Source organism: Panicum virgatum, chromosome 9N (genome assembly GCF_016808335.1).
Source record: "Panicum virgatum strain AP13 chromosome 9N, P.virgatum_v5, whole genome shotgun sequence".
In the NCBI taxonomy this organism is placed as follows: domain Eukaryota; kingdom Viridiplantae; phylum Streptophyta; class Magnoliopsida; order Poales; family Poaceae; genus Panicum; species Panicum virgatum.
The window spans coordinates 58,754,865-58,772,514 of NC_053153.1; the positions used below are offsets into that span (position 1 = coordinate 58,754,865).

The following is a 17,650-nucleotide window of genomic DNA, read 5'->3' on the forward strand; positions in this document are numbered from 1 at the left end:
TGCGAAAACACTATTTTGTGCGCTGCACACTCTCATTGTTGAAATAGTCTGCAGCCCACCGTGACTTATAAATTTTGTGCGCTGCACATTGCTCCTATTAAACTAGTCATTTGCAATATGAAAGGAGAGAGAACAGGCCCTAAAAAGACTAAAATACCCCTGGTTGTCTAAAAGAGCATTCTGAAGCCATTACCCCGTCTTGCAGCCACAGCATCCGGTCAACATATTTGAGGAGACAATATATGTACAATAATTGACTAGCATATCATAATTGTAAGGATGCAAGTTCATGATGCAAGTTGCAGTGCCATTACAAGTCCAGTCAACATATTTGAGGAGACAACATGTCCCAAATTACATCAATTTGGCATGCCAAAAGACGTTGACTGGATGCAAGTTCGTGATGCAAGTTGCAGTGCCATTACAAGTCCATTTAGGGATCTAATTGCCATTAAAAATTACAAACAAACAACCACACGCATCAGGCATTCATTAGATAGTCAAGTGCCATTGTTCCATGCACCTCAGCCTCCTCCACTGCAATTCTCCTAGCTCGGCTGTGAAAGAAAACAAAGATTAGGGAAAAACATAAGTCTGGATATTGATATTAGAAAATGGTATAGATGGTGCATTGCAGTGGAGGAGTAGGAGAATAAAGTCTGGATGTTTACCGCCTAGTTAGTGCTCCAGGACTACAGTTTAGATCAAATGGGCTAGTTGGTGTTGATGGTGCATGTAGCAGCTTCTCTAGTGTACTTGGGCTGGCTCCTACTTTTGTGTTCACTTGCTTCTTGGTCTTCTTATTTTTAGGTGTGCTTGTGCTGGTTGCTACTTTCTCCTTCTTGGTTCTCTTATTTTTAGGTGTGCTTGTGCTGGCTACTACTTTCTCCTTCTTGGTCCTCTTATTTTTAGGTGTGCTTGTGCTGGCTGCTACTTTCTCCTTCTTGGCTTTGTTACTGTTTGGTTTTGGTTGTGCAGGAGGTGGATCATCTGAGTCATACACTGTCTCATTGCAAGTTTTTTGCATATGTCCCAACTGACCATATCTCTTGCATCTCTTTCTTTTCTTGCTACCACCCTCAGCAACTGATTTTATTCTCCTACTCCTTGGTCTACCTGCTGCCCTCTTGAGTACTGGAGGCCACAGCTTGAATTCTAGTTGTACTTGAGGCCACATACTCTTGTCTGGTATTGGTTCCATCCAACCTTCATATGCTGATTTGAACTTTGACACAAAGTAGCAGCTGTCGACATAATCCTCCAACTCTAGACCCCTATAAGAGCATATCAAACTGATTGCATGATTACATGGGAGTCCAGTGAGCTGCCATCTCTTACATGTGCAAGTTCTTTGTTCCAGATTAACAGTATGTCTCCAAGGTGTCAAATCCCTATAAACACCACTGATATCTGCCATGTGACCAACACCTTTGTGGATTGAATATCCAACCAGCCCTCTACTCTTTGCATTGAGAGACTTTATTATGTGTGGCAGGACTTTACTAGTCAACTTCATGGCTAGAGTTCTTCTTGTGATTGTCCTCAATCCATTTCATTGATTTTGTGGATGATGCCTTCATGATGTTATAGTGATTGTCAAATATGTCCTTCCTGTAAGCTCTTGCAGCTGGCCAGAGGTTCTTTTCAAAGATCTTTCCACGATATCGCTTCTTAAAATTTTTGTAAAGATGCCTCATGCATTCCCTATGCTCTACACCATTGGTGAAGACTTTTGTCAATGCTATGTCAATACCTTTCCCTGCATCAATTGAAATGACAAGTCCAGGTGGAGATCCAATTGCCATTGCAAGCTTGTTCATGAACCAGCCCCAATTATCTTGTGTCTCTGATCCAAATACACCATATGCCACGGGAAACATCCAGTTATGTCCATCAATGCCTATAGCTGCAGCTAGCTGCCCCTTCCACCTTCCAGTAAGAGCAGTGGAGTCAATGCCCAAATATGGTCTGCACCCATTTTTGAATCCATCAATACATGTCCTCAAAGCAACAAACATCTTACTAAATCTCATCTTGGACCCAACTTTTTCACAATCTATCTCTACTATGCTGCCAGGGGCCTTTCTCTCTATCTCTGCCTTGAATGCAAAAGCATAGTCAAAACTATCCTCCCATTTGCCCAAGACCTCATCAAGTGCTAACCCCCTGCCATTGTAGACAATCCAGTATGACAACTTGATCAAGTACTTCTCCTCCAACTTGTTCTTCAAAGCAGAAGCTCCAATTGTGGGATCTTGTCTTAACCATTGGATTACTCTATCCCTAACCCAGAATTGATTAGCCATGCAATTGTTCTGTACTTTACTTGTGCTCTTGCAATAATGCTTGTTAGGCATCTTCTTAATCTGCCATGTCCTTTCATCCTGCAGTTGTGATACATGTATTCTCCACTTGCACTTCTTGGCTTTACAATATCCTCTATACCTCCTTGCTTCATTATAACGAGCTACAATTTCAACCTCATTCAGAATAGCATACTGTCTAATAGCTCTCATGAAAGTGTCTCTATCTTCAAATGTCACCCCAACAGCAATCTTGGGGTTTTCTAAGTCAGTTATATGCTCAACCACATCACAACTTTCCTCATCATCAATAGCACATTCATCATTATCTTCTTCATCAGTGTCAGAAATGTAATCAAAGCCAATGTTAGAAGCAGGTTCAGCAGGCTCAACAGGCTCATCATCTACTCCAACGTACTCTATTTCATCATTTTCACCCCAAGGATCATTGGTACGAAAATCAGGATAATTAGTCTCATTAGTAACAAGATCAAGTGCACTGTCAACTAGATCTGATTTGATTTCAGTGCTGCATATCAAAAGCTGATTTGATTTCATATCAACAATATCAACTTCACTACATAAACTGCTATTATGATTGGGCTGGTTAATGATTGAAACTACCACAGGAAGCCGTCTAATGTCCCAATACATATCAATTGCAGCAAGCAATGAGGAATCAGAATCAATGTCGCTATACTCACATGCAACCTTGTCCCAAAAGCTCACCGATAAAGTTTGGGCACTGCTTCGCTTTATCTCAGCATCTAAGTCAGCATAGAAATCCATCCATGAAATTGTATCCTTATCACGAACCCAGTTCTTATTGCAGGTGGCATGAATCACATGTGTACCATGCTCCTGATAGCTAGGGATGCGGATGGCAAATCTACAAGCCGTGTTGCGGTCCATCCTACAAAACAAAAAAGAACAGACAAGGATGACCCCAACAGCAATCATGAACGCTACAACCTCAATGACAGCAAGAGTGACCTTAACTTACCCATCTGGAACCCATGACAAATCCAGCGCTTTCGTCGGAGATCCGGTGCTGTGTAGCCACCCCACACCACGTCGGGAAATTGGGGATCGATGCGACGACATCAGACCAAGCTGTAAACAAAGCCACCAGAACAGTTCATGTTTAGGTGAGGAGTAAACTTCTCATGGCCTTAAGTAGAATCCACCCATCGAATCCCCGCCCCCCAAATCGAGAGCAATCAGACCTAGCGCAAATCGCCGATAATCCCGGCCCCCAAAATCGAGAGCAATCAAACCTAGCGCAAAAATCCACCGATCGAATCAGGGCCACTAACGCCGCATCCATAAAATCTGCATTACCGCGAGCTACCTGCGAGAACTAGGCGCGGAATCACAAAATAACTAGGCGCGGAATCCACAAAATCACGAAAGAACTAGACGCGGAATCGGAAGGGGCAGAGCACCACTACCTGCGAGCGAGGGGGTGCAGACTGCGTCGTCGAGGGGGCCGCGCGGGATCCACGTGCAGGCCGCCGCCGCCGTCCCGGAGACCCGGACACGCGCGCGGGGGCTCCGGATCCGCGTGCTGGCCGCCGCTGTAGTCCCGGACCCGCGTGCAGGCCGCCGCCGCCGTCCCAGACGCGCCCGCGGACGCGCGCGCGGGCTCCGCGTGCAGGCCCAGGGGCGCGGTGTGCTTGTGCGTGGTGGCTGTCGCGGGCGCGGGCGTGCTGGCCGCCGCCGGGTCAGGGGCGGAGTTGACGAGGCCTCCGCGTGAGCACGCGAAGGGATAAGGGTCCGGGTGGGGAGCAGAGGCGTCCGTGTGCGAGACGAATGGATAAGGGGTTACGGTCACGGGGGCATTTTAGTTTTTTTAGGGTCTGTTCTCTCTCCTTCCATATTGCAAATGACTAGTTTAATAGGACCAATGTGCAGCGCACAAAATTTAGAAGTCACGATGGCCTGCAGACTATTTCAACAATGAGAGTGTGCAGCGCACAAAATAGTGTTTTCGCAGTGTCCTGTAGACAAAAAAACCCTATATTGTATATGCTCGCTCCACAGGGGGAATCTTGGGAATTTGGTGTCAACCTTGATGTGGTCATGTTTCTTTTCTAAGGACCATTACCCACAACACCACAAGGTACATACTCGTAGCCGGCGTACGTGCCTGAAGCGCGGCACAACACTTTGCGGGGTGGCGTCGTTGGACAGGAATCGCAGGATGGGGCCGTCCAGGAAAGAAGTAGGCGGAATGTCGGTGGGTTGTCGGAGCGGAAGCTGCCTGGCTTCCTCGCCTCTGGCCGCAATTGCAATGCAATGCTTGCAAGCAAGCAACCAGTGCTGCTCTCGTTTCGTTTCCACGAAGGGTGTGTTTAGTTCGCGAAAAAATTGTTGTAGCACGTTTCGGTTTTATTTGGCAACTATTGTCCAATCATGCAGTAATTAGTCTTAAAAAATTCGTTTTGTCATTTACAACCAAACTATGCAATTAGTTATATTTTTTAATTATATTTAATACTCCATACATATATTGCAAGATTCGATGTGATATACGTCAGTGAAAAATTTAGAGAACATTTCGCGAAACTCAACACAGCCGAAGCAGAGCAGGCACGCATCGCCGGCGGGCAACTACCGGATCCAGATTATCCCAACTCACTGGCTCCGCGCTTTCCGCGTTACCATACCTAACACGGTTTGAGACAAATGCCGACGCTTATGATATTTTTTTTATAAAAAAACGAAAGCCTGCATCGTCTCTCGCTCTCTTGTGGTGGATCATCGGACCCATGTGATGTGATGCCTTTCAGCCAACTAGCCCAACTCGACTAAGGATTCGCCTTTTCTTCCATGGGCCTGGCCCAAAACTTCACCGTAGTCAGCAGGCTCCGAGTGTCTTTCTCACCGCACCAAGGCGAAATCCTACCTGTCTCCCACAAAATTTATTCTGACACATGCACATTCTATTATTTAATAAGATAAAATACATGGCTGGTCTTGGAACTTGTCTCGATGTGTCATCTAGATTTCTAAACTCTCAAAATATATTTTTAAATATATCCATCTTCTTCGGTATGTTTTATTATTTAGGAAATTTTTTAACTAAAAAATAATAGGAACCTCGAGCCTAGTCCTAAGTTTCCTATCATATAGGATTAATTTGAGTTTGAACTTTAGGGATGAAGTTGGCCTGTGGCTACAGGACGGAATTGAGGGTGAAGTTTGGGCCTCATGTTAGATCTGTTTAGTTCCCAAAATTTTTCACGTGTTACAGTAATTTTGAACGTTTAACCACTAATTAGAAAAAATTAAATATGGATAACTGACAAAACTCATTTCATAACCTCCGAACAAAATCGCGTGACGAATCTAATGAACCTAATTATGCAATAATTAGACAATGTTGTGCTATAGTAAATGGCCTCTAATTATGGATTAATTAGGCTTAATAGATTCGCCTCGCAATTTTGCGTCCATCCGTGTAATTAATTTTATAATTAATCTATATTTAATACTCCTAATTAGTGCTGTAAAAGTTCCACAAAAATTTTGCAAATTTTTTTGAGAACTAAACGCGCCAGTTTTCGGCTCTCTCTGAAAAATGTTAATGTCTAATGGGTTATTTCGACCATTCTTATAGAAATGGTCTTTCAATAATTTTCCTTTTTCTTTATAAAATTCTCCCAAACTTTATAACTACAACTATTTTACATTTCATTTTCACTTGCTCGCTGCTAGCAGGAGTCTTTTCCAGGAAGGATCCCAAGTCTACAAGACAAACCGAGATTCCGAGAAATCTCAAAAGCACACAGAAAAAAAAGAAAGGCAAAAAAAAGGAAACATCTGAGAAGCTTTAACTTTTTTTTTGAGGGCCTGAGAAGCTTCAACTTGAGACTGGACTAGTACTTGAGTTCTTGACCCAACTCGCAAGCCACGACAAAGGCGCGCGAGGATAGGCACGGCCTTCGTCCTCGCCGTTTCGCCCGCCCCCCACCCCCTCCCTCCCGCATCACTCCCAAGCCGATCGAAACCCTAACCCGACCTCCCTCCCCTGGGCTGTAGGTTCCCAGGGATCCCCTCGCGATGTCGGACGTCACCGCCGACTCGGCGCAGAGCCGCCGCTCGCCGCCCCCGCCGTCGCCGGCCCCGTCGATGGCGCGCTTCCAGCAGCAGCCGAGCGGGCGCCAGCCGCCCCCGCCGGGCGCCGACCCCTTCGCCTTTGGCGTCGTCGCCTTCATCGGCATCTGCTTCGTCCTAGTGAGTGGCAACCATTGACCTCCCCACCCTCCCTAATCCCCGCCTGTTTCCGTTCTGTTTCGCCCGATCGCGAGTAGGTGGGTGCCTAATCGCGCGTGCGCTCCTGATCGGCTGCTCATAGGGGTCGGTCGGTGGGGCTGTGGTGTGGATTCGCAGTGGGACCTTGGGGGTTAAATGGTTACTGGTAGGTCGTTGCTTGTTGGGGTTTAGGTTTGGTGCGTTGGGGATTACGGGTGCTGATTTGGTTGAGTTCCCATATGGACATTTATGGGTCATCACATTCACATTGTGTGTAAGTGATGCATATGCCTGAATTAACTGGGCTAGTGATATGATCGGAGTGGTCTCGGTCAGGGGCGGGGCCAGAAATGGAGTTGGGCTGGGTCTGAACCAATGGAGATTGATCTGATGTATGAGTTACATAGACTAATTCGGAGATGCATGGGCTGATTTTCACTATATACAACATGAAGGTTAGCGGTCTGGATCTGGGCTGCGGCACTCCCAGTCTGGTTCCTAGATCCGCCCCTGGGGACTCTCGGTTATCTATTGCATATGCTAAAATGAGTTCATGCTTGTGCCTTGCGTTTTGCCACATTTGTTAGGGGAACTGTGATTTTAGATACTGCTAATGCTCCTAACGTCCACATGTTTAGCACCAACACACTTTAGGTCCGAATTGCATCAATATGGCCCTGCTGCCTGTTCGGGTATCTTTTTATGCAACAGTTAGTAACTATTGGCTGTGTGGGCCTGTTCACCATTTCCATCTTGTATTAATCTTATTGAAAAAGAATATGAAGATGATATGGGGATGCACCTTACCATGTTCATTTAACCTATGAAGATTGATTGAGGGAAGATGCAAGGTTTTAAAAAACGCTAGACGCTAGGTGAACGCTAGCCTATGGTTTAGAGTTTTTTGTGATTAAACGTAGATTAAACGTCTTTTGTGATTAAACGACACTGTGATTAAACGCAACGCTAGGCCAAAGTTTAGAGTTTAATCAAGATTAAACGTAGTTTTAAAACGTTTTTAAAACAGGGGGAAGATGGCACTTTCAATTGGCACCCCTTTGTAGAACAGCCATCATCCAAATATTTGTTCTTGTTAAATGTATTAAAGGATTTATTAAATGTGATACTGTTTGGAGATCAATTTACTAGAAGCGCATTGCAATTCTAAAGTTTATAAGTGCAAATTGACATTAACTGCACTACCTTAAGGCAATCAGCTGCATTATGGTCTTTTACTGGCTTTACATAGACACATTCTACTATTGGTTCAAAATGGGTGCCTCCAAGAGCACTCCTCAGGTCTTGGGTTCGACTCCCGGTGGGAGCGAATTTCAGACTGGGGTTAAAAAATCCCCTCGCCTGCCACCACGCCAAAGCACAGAAGGAAGGTCCTGGCCCACACTCACACGGGTAACGGCGCCACCATGTAAAGGTGGGGCAGGGGTTCGGGGGTTTTCTCGGCCTCCGTGAGAGGTCTTCTCTTATTCAATGCTGGGGGGTTTCTTCCCCCTGCAGGCCGAGTTTTTAATTTGAGCATGCTATTTTCCTATTTTCATGTGTATTTGGTGGGTGATTTATTTTAATCCAGTGACTTGCGTTACTCAGATAGGAATTTAATTAGTTTTACTGCCTCCTCAAACTTACAATGTAGTGGTTGGAGTAGCACTCAGAGTTCAAAACTCTGAAGGAAGGTTGATCTATTAGTGTACAGTGCATACATTCTTGCTCTAATTGAGGAAGCATATGAACTCTTTGGTATTAACCTTGTGTTTTGGTAAATATGCAGATTTCACTCTCAGTTCCATCAAGCGTTCTGCATCAAGTTCCTGAAGGACATGTTGGGGTATACTGGAGAGGAGGTGCTCTTCTGAAGACAATCACTCCTCCAGGTACCTCCTTATTATTGTCATCCTCCTTTTCTTTTTGTTTGAATGCATCTTCATTAACCTTTTTAATCTGCTTCTAGGGTTTCATCTGAAGCTCCCTTGGATCACCCAGTATGAGGCAATACAGGTTACACTTCAAACAGACCAGGCAAGTGATACTCTTTGCACTTTGTTTGCCATCCTATGTTTGCACTAAAAATGTAGTTCAGTTCACCTGCAAATGTTCTGTCTATTCCACTCAAACAAAAAGCCTCTTTCTCTTTATTTGGATCACACCTTGTTTGATTTTTGAACATATAAGTTGAAATGTTAATATTTTCTATTTCAGATGAGTTAATGATATATTTAGATTTAATCCATCAAGGGTGCTAAACATATGTTTTAGAAATATATTTATTCTGTTCGTGATGATAAACCAGGTCAGAGATATTCCTTGTGGAACAAAAGGTGGTGTTATGATAAGCTTTGACAAGATAGAGGTATAGTGCTACCCTTCTTTTTATCATAACTTCTTTTAACAAAGATCATCTGTCTGTTTCTGAACTGCTTGACACTGACTGTTGCACATGCAGGTTGTAAACCGCCTCCGTAAAGACTATGTGCATGAAACACTACTCAACTATGGCGTGCACTATGACAAGACATGGATATATGATAAAATTCATCATGAGATAAACCAGTTCTGCAGTGCTCACAGTTTGCAGCAAGTTTACATTGATATGTTTGATCGGGTTAGTAATTGTTTTAGTGCAACAACTTCTGACTGCCTTGTACACAGGCGTGCAATGTAGAAAACCTAAAACCCGTATCCACGGTTCATCTTCTGCCAAAATTTTCAGATTGATGAAACAATGAAAGAAGCTATTCAAAGAGACTGCACACGCTATGCTCCTGGAATTGAAATCATCAATGTTCGTGTTACAAAGCCAAATATACCTCCTAGCATTAGGAGAAATTTTGAACTTATGGAGGAGGAGCGTACAAAGGTATGTACTTCAAGTTACCAGATCACAAGTTTCACCTGAACTTTTCAAACATTATTGGCAGTTCATGTGGATTTTTAAACTTCTAGTGTCATTGTTGAGGACAGAACTTGTGGTACTATTGATGTCATTGCATATATATCTTACGAGGATTAAACAGTGAATAAATTTCTGTAATTGCTAGTAGGGTTCTTATTTTGCAATTAGCTGAATTGGAAAGTCACATAATTGAAGTCTACTAGTTTCTGAGGTGCTTCATGGACACCTTTTTTGAGGGGCTGAATGCATGTATGCCTACTGGCACCTCAATACTAAAGTTCCATTCATGTTTCTGTTCTATTATCTTAAAGCAGTGATGTTTATTTAGATCACCGAATTTTATTCAAACCACTTTGTTCATCATTAGACAGATACCGTACTACTGGATAGTTTAGTGAGGCTAACTTAAATACTTGAAGATAAAGTGCATGCCACATACTTGCGTGAATGAAATCATGTTGATTTAGTACTGCAAAAGCACAATGCTCATTTAAATCAACTTATCAGTTTGAATTGAATGTATAGTCCTGTATGCTTATGCTATCCTCAATGCATAGGCACTGATTGCTATTGAGAAGCAAAAGGTAGCAGAAAAGGAGGCAGAAACACAGAAGAAGATTGCGCTATCTGAAGCAGAGAAGAACGCACAGGTGAGCAAGATCCTGATGGGGCAGAAGCTGATGGAGAAGGACAGTTCCAAGAGGCAGGAGCAGATTGACAACGAAATGTACCTTGCACGAGAGAAAGCACTGGCAGATGCAAACTACTACAGGCATGACTGGCATCATTATATTCCTTCTCGAATTTGTTCTGACCATGCATCACACCTTTTGATACTCCTACTGATAGCTGAATTTGGGTTGGGCTGTGCAGGATCTTGAAGGAAGCTGAGGCTAATAGGCTCAAACTTACACCAGAATATCTTGAGCTGAGGTTCATTGAATCCATTGCCAATAACTCAAAGATCTTCTTTGGTGAAAAGGTACATACTCCGGCTTCCTAGTTACCATTTTTGTTTTGTCTTGCTCATATTTCCTGAAGCCTTGTGCTGAACTGTGAACTTCACTTCTCTGCAGATTCCAAACATGATCATGGATCAAAGGTTGCTTAAGAACTACCTTGATGATGTTTCGAGGAAGGACCATTCCGAATTATAGAAGCTCCTTTCCATGAATCAGAAGCAGCGCAGGCTATTTTTGTGACCCCACGTGGTAGATAGGATAGGAATCCCAGGAAGCCGCCAGGAGACCACAGAAAAGGAGGGGAGAAATCAGGAGTCGCCCCTAAAGATTAGAACTGGCAGTTGGTGTTATGCAAGAAAACCTTTGGTTTATTTTTTGTGTAGTGTTAGCGTTAGCATAGATGGAGCAATCTGCAATCGGCTGACATTGATGCTACCATCAGACATTGTTGGGCTTGGACGTGTCCTAGACGGGTGGCTAAGGTCACTCGTTTCTACTCCATCTTTGTTATTACGTAATAAGGGAGGCACGTGCGGCTGGCAGAGTTCGCCTTTAGATGTTAGCGTAATTATGCTATTATGTGACTTCTAAAGTTTTTACGTATTACCTGTCCACGGAGGAAACGTGAGGTCCTGATCCCCCTTCTTTCCTATGCTTCCTCTCTAAATTTCTGGGGGAGTTGTTCCTCTCTAATTTTCTAATTCCCTGTGCGGCGCCGACCTTCTTGGAGAAAGGGGTAAGAAAGCGAAACCGCAGTGAGGGGACACCACTAGTTTTGTCCTGTTCAATCCACCCGCCAATCGAATTTTTAGAACCATCCACACGGTAGTTGCGGTGCGGTGTGGCCGTTGCTAGCTCGTCGCTGAGTGGACTGACTTCAACACTGATAGGCAAAAGCAAAATTGCATCGCGCACAGTGTTTTTGCGATGAAAAACATCCTCCAACAGAAGAGGCAAATGAAGCAGGCATTTTGCCTCCGACGCCAACGGCGATGCAAAAATACATCTTCTCTCTCCACTGATGCAAATCGCTGGCGCGAGCTCCGCCGTCGGGCCTCGCCGGGGCGCGGGAGAGCTCTGCCCCTAGGCGCCTCCTCGCCGCTGCCCTTCGCCTCCTCGCTCTGGTCTTTCTCCCTGGCGGCCTGGAGGCACGGCGCTGTGGTGGCCCGCCTCTTCCGGCGCCTCTCTCCCTCGGCGGCCGCCGCACCTCCCGGCGGCCTGGAGGCGGGCGCTCGGCGGCTCGGTAGGGAGGGAGCCGGAGGCGAGCAGGGGAGGAGGGGGGTGCAGGCGGCGGCGCGTCGATTCGTGGCGACCGGAGACGAAGACGACGACGGCGACCGCACCACGGGGAGGAGGTGACCGTGGCCGTCCGTGTGCGCCTGTGCCTGCTGTGGCGGCAGCGTGACGCCTCGCCCCCAGACGCCACTGTCGCGGTCGCCGCTGCCGCCGCCCCGCCCGCGCACGCGCACGCCGCGGCCCCTGCTCCCTCCGGCCGCGCGAGGGTCGCGGAGCTGCGTCGGGAGAAGCTCGCCGAGATGCGCATGCGGCGGCCGGGGACCTGCGGGCCAAGTCCGGGTAGCGCTCCAGCACGCGCAGCACGTCAACGGACCTGACGTCCATCCCCTGGAGGTACTTGACGACGGGGGCGAGGTCGACGACGACGCTGGCGTGCAGGACCATGTTCTTGCGCACGCTGCAGCCGAGCGCGAGCGGGTAGGCGGCGAGGTCCTCGCGGGTGAGGCCGAGGGAGGCGAGGAACTCGGCGTGCTCCCGCATGACGTCGACGGTGACCGGGAGCTCGAGGCCCGCGAGCTCGCCCGGGTCCACGCCGAGGGAGGCGAGGAAGGCGTCGACGTCGGAGGCGGAGGAGCCTGCGGAGGCGCGGGGCGGGGAGGAGTGGGGGCGCGGGGCGATGGGATGCAGGGGAGGAGGCGGCGGCGGAGGCCGAGTCCTGCACACGCAGGATGGAGGCAGGGCCGGCGCGCGGGAGGGAGGCGGGGCCGGCGCGGATGGAGGCGGGCCGGCGCGCATGGAGGTCGGGTCGAGGCGGAGGGCGAGCGGCGCTGTGACGGAGGTTGATTTGCCTCTCCGATTTGACACCGCTGTTGGAGTCGTCTACGAAAATGGCTTCTTGGCGTCACTGTTCATGTGAGTTTGCCTCTCCAAAATGCATCTCCGCTGTTGGAGTCAGTCTAAGGAGGAAAGAGAGATTCCGGTGCTGGGGGTGAGTCGATGAGCCAGACGACCCTAGTGGAGCTGATCCCGATGCCAACGATGGAGGGGAGATCAAAGGGCAGGACATCTGGAACAACTGCACGGTCCACAGCATTGTCGGTGGCGTTGAGCGACACTCCTCTAGCTCGGAGGCTCCTAGTTTGTTTATTTTTCTTTAGCGTTGTAAGTCATAAATTTGTAGCTAGTCTCTCCAATGGGCGATGTGTTGCAAGAAAACATTTTCAGTGGGAGTTTGGAGCTATGTGATCTGAGTATACTATGAAGAAATTTTGCAGTTACATGCTATGGACCAAAAAGTTTTAATCTATTGGAGGCTTGGATATTGAATGGCTTCGACGAGGCCATCTCCAGGTACTTCCTCCTTACACTCTACGAGGAAATTAGCACTGGCCGCGTCTGGCCTCAGTTAGCGTATGAATGGTTCTTAAAGTTCCAGAGGTGGAAGGTTGAACACGACCCAGAGCGCGTAGTGTCGAAGAGGGTCGGCGCGCCGTTGGGAATAAGATGAAGAGATCGAATTACGGATCTCATGTGAGCCGCACGTGCCTCCCAAACAGGTAATGCGTAAAGATTTCAGAGTTCAAGTGCCGGGACGAGTCAGCGAGGTCTACTCCTGCTATTTGGTTCCCTTCAGCCTGACACTCTGCGATGGAGTTAGCACCAGCCACACCGCACTGCAGCTAGCGCTAAAGATAGTAATGGATAAATCTGCAAGGATATGCACTTCATAAACTCGTACCCACGTGCTAAAATCTGCATCCATACCTGCGCCCACAACCGGCTACGAGTAGGAAACGACACTCGTACCCTCTATCCGCGGATATCACATACATGCGGGCACGTCTATGTACCTGCAAACTTTAGAAAATCAAGCACACAAGCAGATTTTAATAGTTTGTAAATATTAATATATCAATGAATGCACCTCTGTATCTCAACATTAATAAATTATAGCCCAATAAGCAACATGTCGACACCATTTATTTGATGAAACATTAAGTTTGTGCAAATAAATGAACTAGTCTCATACATGATACATAATAAGAGTCAATGTTTGAGAGTTTACGGATTCGGGTATCAATATTTCAAATCCATTAGAAGATATCAGTTAGGTTTAAAATTGTATCTGTGCCCGTGCCCATGGGCACAAACTCATACCTGTATCCACGTCCATCAGGTTTGGTATTCGCAGGTACACGAATATTTTGTACCTGTTGCTATCTCTACGCAGCGCGTGGATGGTTCTGAAAATTTGAGATTCGGGTGGGTTGGACATGATCTGGTTAGCATCCTTCGGCAACGGCTTCGTTTTGTTACCCTCTTCTTCAAGAACAGGATCAGGCGCCGCTTATGAAATATGCAAAATTGGCTGAAGGACATCATTCAAATGCGACTTTGCTGGTAGCCACTAAAAAAACATACCTTTGTTAGAAAACGTTCTTCAATAATTGTAATTTACCACAAGACACCAAGTCTATTGTTTATTCATATTAATTGTCAAAAACATGAAATGACCAAATTACCTCGCTGCCAACAGCTGAATCGTCAATCCATTCCATCGCATCCCTGTAACACCTCAGGTGTTTAAAAATAATTAGCAAGGTCCTTAACCATGTCATCATGCATAATCATCAAGATTAAACTAAATAATGCATTTCTTGTATGTTTACAAATGCATGTGTATGTATGTATATGTATATGTGTATGTGTGCAAGTATAGTGTGCCTTGGTAACTTTTTATAAATAACTCAAAACAATGGCTAATAAAATGCATCTACACATTCCTAATTATAGGGTCTACAAAAGCCTAGTTGACATCATGATCAAAAATAATGATGACACCTCATGAAATGACAAGTATTTTTGAATCATAGTTTTAGAAAATTTAAAATAACTTTCAAACCATTGTTCAAATAAAATTTTGCCTAAAATTTTGCCTAAAATAACTTTCGTATTCAAAGTTTTTTGAGTTTCAATTGAAAATTTTGAGAAGATTTTGGTCAAACCTCGCTCTCTCTCTTTCTTTCTCTCTCTTCTCTCTCCCCTCACTCTGCTCCCCTGCTTCGGCCATGGCAGAGCAGCTCGCTGCGCCCTGCTGCTGCCTGTGCCGTCGCTGCGGCCACTGCCGGCCATGAGTGCCTCTTCTGCACGCCCCGCTGACCTTCCCTCCCGTCCCGTCGCCGCAGCAACACGCCTCCCACTCGCTGCGCCCCTAACCCGGCTTCAATGCCGCTCCACGACGCCACCATGGCGACAAGAGAGTCCTGCCGCGCGCATGCTCGCCACCACTGCAGCTCGTCTTTCCCTCTGCCGTGCCCGACCTCTCCTCCGCTCCCTGGCTCGCCTATAAAAGGGCCTGCGGCCCTCCAATGCCGCGCCCAAGACCCGGCGCACGCCCACGGCACCGCCGCCCCGCCATTGCCGCGCCAGCTCGAGCTCCACGCAGAGCCGCTCCTCCGGCCTCCCTCTGCCCGAGCCGGCCCGAGGAACCGCTTCCCCACCTCCCACCGAGCCTCCCCAGCTCCACGCCTCTGCCCGCTCGCCGCCGCCACCGGTCCCAACGGCCGCCGCCGTCACTGCTCCGTGGCCGGCCCTCCACAAGACACCCCGACCCCGATTCGACCCACCACGGGGTAGCTCTCGGTCTCCTCTTGCTCCCCCACCCCTTTCTCCTCGCCGCCGGCGAGCCTAGCCGCCGGAATCGGCCGTTCCCCGTCCGCCCCCTTCTTCAACCTCCATCCAGGGGCCTCCCTATAAATAGTTTCAGGATTTCAGTGGCCTCTGTGTAAAAAGTTCTTTTTCCTTTTTGTTTTCCAAAGCAGCGAAATTGTAAAATCAATATAAATTCGTAGAAAAATCAGAATAATGCAAATTCAATTTTTTTGTGTTCCTAGTCAATATATCTACAACTTTTGTTACATGTACTTTTTCTTTTTCCTAATATTGTTTGCTCTATTTTAAATACAAAGAAAAGGTAGCTTTTATTGTATCTCAAGTTGTATCCACTAAATGTCTACCATTTTTGGTCAGTATGTTTAATGCTATGGTAGTAGACTTGTGTGAAAATTTTGTGACCATTTGACACTCCGAGCTATAGGATTTATTTAGGTCTTGATGTATGCCTAGGATAAATAGTTATAATTATCCAAGTTGTTTTGCTTTGATTCATGGGATGAATATTTTACTGTACCTTTAGTTTGGTTTCCAGTTTCTACATAAAAAGTTTGAGAATTTTTAGTTAAACCCAACTGGACCAAATGATTTTTGGTAAGGAGAAATACATTAAATCAAGGAAAATAGTCTCTATACCTGGAAAAATATAGTATTTTTACCATAGGTCTATTATGTTCATATAATCACTCTTTAAAAATTTGAGACTCGGTATCTCAGTATAATGGTCTGTATAAATTAATCTTGATCTATGCCACTATAGTTTGCTTTATTTCTCATGCCTTGTGTAATGCTTAGTTAAATCTGAAATTTTTACAGAAGCTTCATAATAGGATCATCAACACTCAGGTTAAATCTCATTATTATTACTTGCATATTTTCGCCTATACAATTTAATCTTGATTCTAGTAGTAGCAGCTTACACTAGTTTTAATGATTAATATACTCGATGAAAATGGCTGAAAATTTGACAGCAAGTTTGTACTCATGTAGTGTACTCTGCATAAAAATTTCACCTTCAGCGGGTGCAGAGTCGTCGTACTTGTAGTCGAGGGCGGTGGGCCTGTCCCGCGAAACGAGAAGAAGGGGGAAATATTGCGTGGGTGACTTCGCTCCCCATGCGTGTGGGTTAGGTTTGCCTTGCAAGATTAATAAAATCGATTCGAATCGTTCCGCCGATCACGGACAATAAGACTGATTAACACTTTTGCCACATAGAGTAAGAAGTGGAACATTGATGATGAGGAATATGGTTGAATGATGAAAAATAATTATTTTCCACCATGTATGCTATTGGATAGATGCTCACTTAGGGGGGGTTAATTGAACTAGAATTTTGAAGCTAAAATCGGAAATTAAGGATTTACTCTTAGTTGCTTTTTCGGCGAAACAAACCCCTCCAGCCAAAAGCCTTGCATGTCTAGGTAGTGGGCTAAGTATACCCATAGTCGGATAAGCCTTACTGAGTATTAGTGTACTCATTCTTACTTGTGGCTCAACTTTGTTTTCAGGTGATACGTTTGAAGATCAGATAGCTAGCTTGACTTGGCCGTGTACTTTACCACCTGGTTGGTCGGTGGAGTGGCATCCGACTCCGGCCAACGATGACAATGCCGAGTGATGTCATGTACGGGCTTCATCATGACATCTTGTATCGTCGTTTAGAACTCGCTTTATTTCTGCTGTAGTTGAACTCTGAACTACTTTAAATTTGAATTTCACGTACCTTTCTAAGATTTCGAACTTGGTTTGTAATAATTAAGTTAAGACTCGGTAATGTAATATATTTGTGAAATGTTGTACTCTCTGGACTCACTTTCGTGTGAGTTGCATGTATGCTTTGGGTTTTGATCGACGTGTACGTGGATTATTCGGGATTTTACCCGACAACGCTGCCGGATTACTCCGTTTGAAGTGCGTGTTAACCCGTATTGCCTTTATGGAAAGGGTTAGCGCACTTGAGCCGGATTAATTAGGGCGGTTCTGCCACAGCTGGTATCAGAGCCGAACAAAGCACACACCCGAGAGTGCGACAAGATTTCAAAAGTTTTCCTTAAAACTTGGCCACAAAATCGCGTTTGGAAATGCGTTGGTTCGCTAAGGATTGTGCATAGTACGTAAAGCCCTATGGAAAATTATGAGAATATAACTAGGTGGCTATCTAACTTATGGTTTATTTATGACTGACTTCCAGTACATTTGTTTTAGTAAATTAAATTCAGTACTTTACAATCTGTAACGACGCACCTACGCTAAGGTAAGACGGTAAGGATCCTCAGTCAACTGAGAGAGGTTGACCTTCCCGTCGGTGATGC

General features: G+C 45.9%; 2 protein-coding genes and 1 long non-coding RNA gene across 3 annotated transcripts; 1 reads left to right on the top strand and 2 right to left on the bottom strand.

The window, feature by feature from the left end:
- Positions 1-243: 243 nt before the first annotated feature.
- On the bottom strand, positions 244-1,481 carry LOC120691498. The gene is made up of 3 exons (XM_039974573.1): positions 792-1,481; positions 672-740; positions 244-557 (listed from the first exon to the last, which is right to left on the bottom strand). Exons 1-3 carry the CDS (start codon positions 1,415-1,417, stop codon positions 482-484), a joined length of 771 nt encoding a protein of 256 aa, XP_039830507.1. The 5' UTR covers positions 1,418-1,481; the 3' UTR covers positions 244-481.
- Positions 1,482-3,092: 1,611 nt separating this feature from the next.
- Positions 3,093-3,961, bottom strand: LOC120691499. The gene is made up of 3 exons (XR_005682263.1): positions 3,755-3,961; positions 3,307-3,416; positions 3,093-3,216 (listed from the first exon to the last, which is right to left on the bottom strand). It is a non-coding gene; the product is annotated as an uncharacterized LOC120691499 (long non-coding RNA).
- A 2,222-nt stretch (positions 3,962-6,183) lies between these two features.
- LOC120691328 (erlin-2-B-like) lies at positions 6,184-11,006 on the top strand. Its single transcript, XM_039974370.1, has 9 exons — positions 6,184-6,542; positions 8,347-8,449; positions 8,527-8,594; positions 8,866-8,925; positions 9,019-9,177; positions 9,286-9,432; positions 10,026-10,240; positions 10,342-10,450; positions 10,545-11,006. The coding sequence occupies exons 1-9, from the start codon at positions 6,369-6,371 to the stop codon at positions 10,623-10,625; spliced, it is 1,116 nt and encodes a 371-aa protein (XP_039830304.1). The 5' UTR covers positions 6,184-6,368; the 3' UTR covers positions 10,626-11,006.
- The last annotated feature ends 6,644 nt before the right edge of the window (positions 11,007-17,650 follow it).